The 9,901-nt window shown below is 31.0% G+C and overlaps 1 protein-coding gene across 2 annotated transcripts; it reads right to left on the reverse strand.

Annotated features, from left to right (window-relative positions):
* Nucleotides 1-1,141: 1,141 nt before the first annotated feature.
* Nucleotides 1,142-7,781, reverse strand: LOC128164339 (sulfotransferase 2A1-like). 2 transcript variants are annotated; one of them, XM_052828130.1, is made up of 6 exons: nucleotides 7,695-7,781; nucleotides 5,942-6,189; nucleotides 3,761-4,078; nucleotides 3,026-3,129; nucleotides 2,139-2,322; nucleotides 1,142-1,608 (listed from the first exon to the last, which is right to left on the reverse strand). In XM_052828130.1, exons 2-6 carry the CDS (start codon nucleotides 6,114-6,116, stop codon nucleotides 1,505-1,507), a joined length of 885 nt encoding a protein of 294 aa, XP_052684090.1. In that variant the 5' UTR covers nucleotides 6,117-6,189; nucleotides 7,695-7,781; the 3' UTR covers nucleotides 1,142-1,504. The 2 variants fall into 2 exon arrangements, with proteins under 2 accessions (XP_052684090.1, XP_052684091.1); XM_052828131.1 differs by having other exon boundaries at nucleotides 7,606-7,735.
* Between the last annotated feature and the right edge of the window lie 2,120 nt (nucleotides 7,782-9,901).

Raw genomic sequence — 9,901 nt, forward strand, 5'->3', positions numbered from 1 at the left:
TCTGCAGAATATACTCTCCTCATATATTGTGTATTGTGATACGAGCAAGCAATTAATCGATTGGAACGAATTTCGATTAAATGATTAGCAATTCTGCAGCTAATTGCCATCCCTAGTTGATAAAGAACAAGTTTGTTTTACAGTTTTAAAAGTATGAAAGAAAACTAAATAGTGAAAAACTTAAATTAATGTCAGGTTAGAATTCTAATTATAAAAATAACCGTATCATTACTTCTCCTTGTCTCCCAAGCTCTTACATGTTGCACAGAACAAAGTCATAATTATGGATGGGTTTAAGATGTTTAATAGCTTCTCATTAACAATATGAACGAAAAGTTAGATAATGTCATTTCTGATAAAATACATACCGGTGCTTTATTTAGAAGATTTCTGAACTGAAAAAATGATTAGAGTGAGTTTTCGGAACATTACATTCCAGCTTTATTTGATAAAATGTATTAAATTGATCTTATCCTGTTTTCACAGTAGTTTTAAAAGTGTGGACATTTTAACCTTTTTATCTCAATATTCATATACATGTTTTAGTATCAAAATTTAGAAGGAGAGTCTACGCTAGTTAGACATTCACAAGATTACTGTATACAGGGAGATATTCGCCCCGTTTTATTTTCGCCCCATTCGCTCTCGTTGACAGTGGGCGAATTTAAGACTGGGCGAATTCCTAGGTCTTAAGTTACCTCTCTTTAAACAAGCCGATGTCTGGGCGAATTCAAGACGGAATGAAGCCGTTTGCAGGTGAAGTCAGACGAAAATAACACGGAGCGAAAATAACCATGTATACAGTATCTGCAAGCTATATAAAGGTACAGAAACGTTTTCAGTGAGTTTTCAGTGAATAACATTTTATAAAATGTCATTGTAATACCGAGCTCCATGTACCCTGTTTTTGGCTAGAGGAAGCATTTGCCTTGGTCAACATTTAATCCTTTTAAATGAAATAGACAATCCTAAATCTTCATTTTAATCATATTGTACTAAACATATGTTAAGTTCTTTTTTCACATTGCTAACTAAAAGTCAAATTTATATTTTTTTACTATCTTCATTTAACAATCAAATCAACCTCTAAAGGAACGATCCCTGTATGGGCAAAATGTTAAGTAACGAGGGCTAAACTGTCTGGCTATTTTTAGACTTTATTAATCTTCTTTGTAAGAAGACCCTTGTATATAGACATACACATAGGAAAATATTGAGTTTAGAAAGTTAGACTACATTGATTTTTCCTTTACTAAATATTACTATTAAATTTAGTAATGTAGTTACCATATTGTAACTTGTTTTCTAGATCTGATGGGTAATTTGTTAATCATCTAGATTCCTGAATATATGTATCATCATTTATTGTACAAAACGAGGCAATGTAAGCTCTAAAAACAATAATCTCACTGTTTGGATAAATAAGAATAGAACTACTCTCAAAATCCAAGGTTGTATGCTGACTGTTTGCACAATTATAATTGGTTGGTTGAATTATATTTTATCAGGAATAATGTATCTCCAAAGGCAGGTTTCTTGCTTGGATTCTCTCATCTAATGCTTCACTTTGCGCGACTGTCAACCAGTTTTTCCAGTCGCCAACTTCTCCTATAAGATGATTAAAGTGTTAATATAAATGAATAGAAAACTTTACCTTTTCTTCATACATAATTGTAAAGCACTTTAATTAAGGTATGTTTATTATCATCATTTTTTTAGGGGGGGGGGGGGGGCTAACCCACCTACACTCAAAACACAATAAAACTCAAACACAACGGCAAACTCTATATTCCAATCCCAATTCGTTATTTTCTGATCTCTATATAATTACAATATTAATTAAATTTCTATGTACATGTTTATTGTTTCAAAACTGTGAGGGTAGGAGTAATTGAGTTTCATACTCGATGCCCCCTCCAGCTCAGCTGGGAAATATTTAGTTAGTGTGCAATGCACAGATTATCCAATATTCCCCGCGCAGTTATAAGAAATAATAATTTAAATCTAGGCAATCTAATCGAAGTTCTGATTAATTTGAAATAAAGGTAGTAATTCATTTTCCAATACAAAAAGCTGTCATTCTTTAAATTTCCCAACAATACATTACAAATAAAATAATGAAATCAAATTAAACTCACCTTTTCTGTACATGATATGTTTGTCCCGTACTTCGGTTATCCTGCACATGCTATCCGGAATGTTATTGTGTTTAAAAGCAGACATAGTTTGAAATTCACATTTGTGAGCGATTTCGTCCATTAATTCTTCACTTGGTTTCACTTCAAGGAAGTCTGCAATGATTTTAACGTGTCCTCTGAGGTCCTGCAAAATTACTTAAACAGTTGCAAAATATTGTAACTATTTTATAGTTTTTTTTTGGCCATCTGCAATTAAATAACAGAACAATTTGCTACAAAACTTGAAATGATTAAAGTATAAGAACACAAGGTAAACTAAAATATAGTTGTGTATGGGGTATTTTTTTTATTTTCCAAACTTTCTTACTATTGTCATGTCCCAGTCAGTTTTGAAAAGATAACCTTTAGGGAATTCTGTTCATCCATGTGTTGTCAACTATTGTAAATGTTCTTATGATTTTTATTTTGCTACAAAAACAATATAAATTGCAGTCGTTTGGGATATGAATATCAACTATTTCCATGTTTCACTTTCAGAATCAAACATATTTTTTTCCAGGGAAAATTTCTTTTTAATTTGTAATTTTAATGCAGATTTTATTAATCATCATTGAACTGACTCTAAACGTTTGAACAGTAGTTATTCTTATGAGAAACCTGCAAAAGGTTTTTAAATATCCAGATTAAAACATTGCCCGGAATTTTTTGATTGAGTAAACGAGTTAAAATGACTTGCCATTAGATGTTCATATTCTGCTATTTGGCAAACATTGTCTATCGGATAGAGAGAATTAATGTTTACCTATTCATCATTTTATAAGTACAATCAAAGATTTCTTTATTTTATTTTCTACTCCACGACTTATTATGAACGTTGTTTGGCCAACCTTTTTCATGCTCTCGTAACAGATGTTCAGTAATGGGTATTCAACATTTTCTTCTTTGAAATCTGTCCATTCCTTGACGTAATCTATCCAAGAACCTCGATGTACTTTATAAAAAGAAAACAAAGCAATAGAGTTCAAGTCAGATTTAGCTCATGTTTTTCAAAATGATTTGATAAGCTATTAACTGTTATTTAGTTAAGAAATATTACATATTATTAAAGTTTAAAATTTGAATGTTTTCCTATATCTACATACAGAGCAGCTTCCCTTCTTAGATTAATACAATCGCAACTTCTCGGGCCTTTCCGGCAAGCTCGGAAAAACACGTGTTTTTCCGAGCTTGCCGGAAAGGTCCGAAACGTTGCGATTGAGATTAATAAAGTCTAAAAATGGCCTCGACCATCCAGCTCTATTAAATCTCATACTGTTGAAAAAAATTTCTTCCACTGGGACAACAAAAATGTTCTTCCCAGTCTAAATTTCTTATATCTCACATTTACAGTAACAAGCATTAGTCGTAATTCTTTTTACGCATATTTAATTTTTAACCATTTCTTTTTGCTTTAAATATCATACTAACTGGAAAATTAACTATGCCTATCCCTCCCTCACGTACACAATCTACTTTAATTGTTTTTCTGTATTTATATATTATACTGAATATGTATGAAATATGTCTACAATTGAACCCATTCTCTCGTTCTTTCTCTATTCAAAACAAAAAATTAATTGTACACTGGTCTGTGATAAACATTTGGAAGAACACATCAAACTCCATGTCCTTTATGAGCTCTCCTTCTTTGGTCTTCTTTAGGAAGTGAAAATACGAGACGGCAACATCTTTTGGGTTCCTGTAAATGTGAATGATTTTACACCGCCTTTCAATAGAATCTCTGGGCATATGTCGAGGCAAAAGATGGGACACTCGAACCCCATCGAACACCTGCCTGAGTTTCTCGACAGGTAGCCTGTCAATCAAAGGCGGCGATTGTTTTGTGAGCTCTGAACTGTTATTTCTAAGCATGGCCACGATTTCATAACACCAGTGAGTTCCTGTAGTGGAGAATGATCATAATTAACATCCATTACATTTAAGAAGTTAAAAACACTGTAACACTGTCAACCATTACTTAATCAAATAATTGATGCTTTGTTCATGAATGATTCAGTATCAAATTAACGACTTAAGGTCAGACGCGACCTATCTTCCGTTATTTTTTCCCATCTCTTTAATGTTAGATTTCTACTTTGTATTTCAAAATCATATTTTCATATTATATATTTTTTTATATTTGGATATATGGTTTCAATTAGAGAGATATACTATGATTTTTTTAATAAGCATTCAATTGCATTTTTTATGCAATTAAAAAAAACGCAAAATATCATAACTCCAAAAAATAGCCTGGGTTTTTGGACATTAAAAGCAATTTAAGAAGAAATAATCTTACAAGAAAAATTATGTAACACTGAGGAACGTTGCATTTGTCTTTAAAGGGACTTGGACACGATTTGAGATCAAAAATTTTATTTTTGTTTTTTATGTAAAAAATGGTTTACTGGTGCATTTTAAATGATTGACCAAAATATTTAATGTCAAAGTCAAGTTACAAGCGAGATACAGAGGTAAGAATTGGTTGTTATGTAAACAAAGCTCGAGTCTTATAGTTGTTTACAAAAAATGTAATGTAGAGAATTACCATTTCTTAGACAGTATGACTTGTAAATTTTTTTAAACTAATTCAGTATCTTCATAAATACTATTTTCAACAAAAGAAAGATACATTTGATTGAAACTTACACCAATACAACACATCTGTAAAAAATGACAATATTCCAGCTTTGTTTACAAAACAAAAAATTATGAACTCTGTATCTTGCTTATAACTTGATATTTGACTTTCAAATTTTGACATAACATTATAAACTTCTATATTCATCAGTATAAATATTGAAAATGGAAAAATAAAATTTGAACATTTTAAGTCAAATCGTGTCCAAGTCCCTTTAAAGAAATGAACGTAAAAATTCAGAGCAGTATTTTTTTTTAATAGGCGATCATTGAAAGTTCATTTCAGCCTCATGGTTTTGATTGTTTTTTTTACTTGGCTAGCCAAATTTACCTTCAAATGTATGAAGAAATGTTATGGACATTATTGAGAAATAGAAAGCAAATATTACAACTAATACTCGTACATTCAATTTAAGGATGTGTGGATCTGAGCATTCTGAAATGGAACATCAAGAGAACAGGTACCACTTTAGCGAAAATTGCGTCATTAAATACCATTCATTTTACCAAAAAAAAAAACATGCTTCCTTGCTCATGATAGTAAATTCAATAATAAATTTTATAAGATATTAACGTTTATGATAAATTCAATTTTTGATACAAAATTTGAAATACCCGAAAAAAAAGTATTTATCTGGATCTTCAATGGTTTTTCTTCCATTCATAGGAAATAAATTCATTTTTAATCCTAATGGTTTAGATACTATTATATTTTTAACTCGCTTTGGACAATGTGCAAATTGTTGTGAAGAACTTAATTGTTATTTTAATTGATTTGATTTTTATCTATCATATAATTTTGGTATCAAAATAAAAAAAAATTGTTTTGATGATTATCTTAAATCAACGTATCCATCAGTTGTTTGTGACTGCCACATGAAAATTTTAATTGCACAAACGTGTGCATCACTTACAACGAAACGAACATTTATCTATATTACTTTGGGAATAAAGAAATGCATCTTCTTGTACATTTAATATAAGCAACCAATTATTGATTACAACAAATTTCGACAAACATCAATTATGATAAACAAGTGTAGCGTAAATTAAATCATGTCATACACAATATAAGTACATGTACATACAAGGATGATCATAAAAGAATTATAACATAGACTGACCAGATTTTGGATATGCTACAACAAAGACATCACTCTCCTTGAAAGTCATTCCATTGAGTTCTCTCAGTTGATTGGCTATGTTCCCAAATATAATTGCAGGAAAGCGAGTTCCATCATACTCAACAGCACGAAACACTACTTTCCCTGTCGGATCTTTCAAGTCCCGTTCAGTCATTATAGTTGAAAGCAAATAATCCTCAAAATAAATGCTGCGTTAACGATATATCTATGCTTTTGGATTGTAAAGCCTGCAAAATATTGTTACATAAAAAAACAAAACAATCTCGCCTTCTCACATTGCTGTGTTTTACTACAGGGTGTTTCATAATATGTTTATGTTTCAATTCTCTTTCCATCCGACGCTTAAAAAATAAAGAACTTGTTTTAATTTTTCGGAATTGTTTCTCCTTTCCATTAGCAGCCAGCAGAAAGCCGAGTGGCATCCTACCAAGCTATTCCCCAACTTAATCATATTTACAATCAGTGGAAATCTCTGTGTGAAAATATATAAGATGATAATTATTTGGCAACATTTTAACCCATCTTCCCTCAATTGGGTATTGTCTTTGATCCCCGTTGAAACAATAGGTTACACTACACGTTCCTATTAAAGTTATATGCTGAATATCATTCATGCAACTTGCGATATACATGAACAATAATTATCATTTTCAAATTGCTTCTTCTTTTCAAAACAACTCTAAACATTTAGCTTTTATACTCTTAATTAGGTGCTTTTTCATTTTTATATAATCATGTAAAAGAAAAGAAATCCTTTAATAGCAAAAGTTCTTCTGATTAAAAAAAAAAAATGTTTATTTCATTGAATGTAGAACATACAGTGGTGTAAAGAATATTGTGTAAGAGGATTCAACAGTGAAGTGCTTTCTGTGTGTTAAAACTTGAAAGTTAAGTAATCAATTCAGAAATCACAACAAATCACAAAAGATGGACATTTGCAGTCAGAAATTGCATGCAAAGAACACTACCCCAATGTATTTGTAGTTCGTTTATTAAGCTGAACATAGGAATACTGTTCTTGGCGATAATACACAACGATTTTACCCCCCCCCCCCCCACCAAAAAAAAAGAAAAGAAATGGGCAACTTAATTATGAATCAGATATAATACTGAAAAGCAAAGAAACGTTTAAATTTACCTATTTACATCGTTAAATGTCTCATCTGTTTACAAAAATCTTTAACATCAACATATTATATCAAGAAACAATTCATATCATGGCTTTGCATTATTTATCTTCGTGTACTCCTTAAAGAATCACACAACATTGAAATAGTGTATGCTACAGCATGTTATACCGGTATGCAAGCATTATCTCAATTTGATCACTGCGGCTTATGTTTATTCTGTTTTATCATTGAATAAAAGATATGTATAAGTATATAAGGACAATCTAATGATATGCACATTGTAAGATTTCTTAATCTGCATATACGTAGCCGCCAAGGCTTATAGAAAACCTTGCATTGATTGCATTGGGAATTCACACACGAACACACAAAACTACAAAAGTTCAATTGCAAATTATGGGCTTATCGTGGTTATAAAAGTGTTTCGTTCTCAACTTTGACAATAGTGAACCCCCCCCCCCCCCCAGAATTTAGGTATAATATATCACATGTATAAATCCTATAAAGACTTACCTTTTTACCGAATGTTAATCATTCAATTATAAAATCAGGCATTGTTCAGAATACAACGAATGAAAATGATAACAATTAGACGCCCTTACCATAAACATAAACAGATGAGTCTTTATAGTACGAGGCCGCCTCCTGCCGGACGTTGACGTTTTAAATGGGTCAAGTTTGTATCACTTAAGATGGAGGACAACTGTTAAAATGTTTACTTAAAATATTCATTATGTCTCATATATCAAATAAATCAAAACCTTTTTTCTTATGGTGTGTAATGACTTGATATTGGGGAAAATATAACTACTTATTAGTAGACACGCTGTCTTTCAGGCGGTTAACCGTATATTTTTTTATTGCTGTTAAATAAGTGATGCTATTGGAAACGAAGTAGAGACACGTGATGCAAAGCATGACAGGCGGACATATATTTTTAGAAAAGTGATAATGATATTGAAAAAAAAAGAAAAAAAAAGAAAACAAAGAAAATAACGTCAGCAGACGGGAGTGTGGTGGTGGGCATGATAAAGAAAAGACAGATAAGAATTGTTTTTTTACATTTCAAAATTTTGAAACTTTGATTTTTAGATTTAGTAGTAGGCGGACATAGATTTTTTGAAAGGTAATTTTTGCCTAGAAAATTATATTTCAATAATAATCCTTAACATGTTAGGTCAGCGATGGCACAGTTTGGGTGTGGGGTATTACCGCTGAGGATGGAGACCGGACGATTTCGGGGGGAATCCTGTCATTGAGCGCACTTGTAAATTCTGTATCTTGGACGAAATAGAGGACAAATTCCACTTTCTTCTAAAATTTGCTCTATATAACAATCTCAGAAGTGAACTTTATCAAAGTGTTAATTTTTCGAATAATTCATATTTATCTCAAAACAATCTATTTCAAACTCTCATTTGCAACTTTCCAAGACAAACTGCTAATTTTAATTTTAAACATTCTGGATTCAAAATAAGGTGGCTCTATACACCCACAGTTTATTCCAATTTTCAATAGACGACCACAAAATATATACTTATCAAATATTAAAATGATGATAGGGGTATTATAGGTATTTTTAAAGAATTTTGAAATGATTTTTCGTGTTTTTGTAAAATAATTTTTAAAAAGTTTACTATTATCAAATTGAGAGAATTTTTTTTTCATGTGATGGATATTTTCTCCGGACACCTAAAAAAAAATATAATACTTCTTAACACTCAAAAATTTTATTATTGCAATTTTTTTTAGTATTTCCCCAAAAATAATTTTTCATATTTTCTTACTCTGTCGACAAATCTGAAAAAGCTGCTTGATGTTATAAAAAAATGTATTTTATTAACTGTGACATAAAAAATTTAAATAAAAATCATTGCAAATAAACACAAAAAATATTTTTAATTTTATTTGGTATGAAATTTCCTCAGGTAAGAGTTATCGTTCCTAAGTTCCAAGGCCCAAACATCTTGGGGACTTTTTATTTCTGAGTTAAAGATAATTTCCTAAATATCACGATGGAATGATACATACATACATATTTCACTATAGGCCTATATAAGTGAATTTATTAGCTTTAATGCAAAAGTAAGTAAAATAAATAAAGGGGAAAATTAACTATTAGGATATATGTATCCCAACCTGAGAGAAATTCAAAGCCACCCTCCCATCCCCTTATGATGGTTGGGAACATCTGTCAATATTAGTGTGGATTAAAGTATATTATAATTAAAATACTTTCACCGGTTTAGAATTTTCTTTCAATTATTCAACCAAAAAATACGTTTTAGAAAATTTTGGAAAGTTAAAAATTTAATAGTCCTCAATGGGATTTGAACTCATGACCTACAGGATTGTAGTGAACCCACTAACCCACTGAGCTACGCTGTAAGATGTCGAAAATCGGAAAGAAACTATTTTAAAAATTCAACTTGATTTTATTGGGTTTTTTTTCGATAAAAATAATAGGACACAACGTGAAGGTGTCACATTACTGGTAAGTAATGATTTTTCAATTAACAAATTAAATCGAAGACAATTCATTTAACAAATTTGTTAAAAGAGCGGTCCCCATACAATTCGCCTCAGTTTAAATCAGCCAGTACCGGAATTGCATGCTTCCAGATTTACTTTTTTGCGTACTGCGTCATCAAAAAGTGGTGTATAGAGCCACTTTAAGACAAAGTAAATTCTCGCGCATGTTTTGAAAATATTTTACTTAGTGTTCACAGTGACTTATAGGTCCAATGGGCCGGGTGTTTGATCTAATTGTATACTACTCAGTTGTAAAAGATGTGACACATGTCACTGT

The sequence above is a fragment of the Crassostrea angulata genome, chromosome 9 (assembly GCF_025612915.1).
Source record: "Crassostrea angulata isolate pt1a10 chromosome 9, ASM2561291v2, whole genome shotgun sequence".
Taxonomy (NCBI): domain Eukaryota; kingdom Metazoa; phylum Mollusca; class Bivalvia; order Ostreida; family Ostreidae; genus Magallana; species Magallana angulata.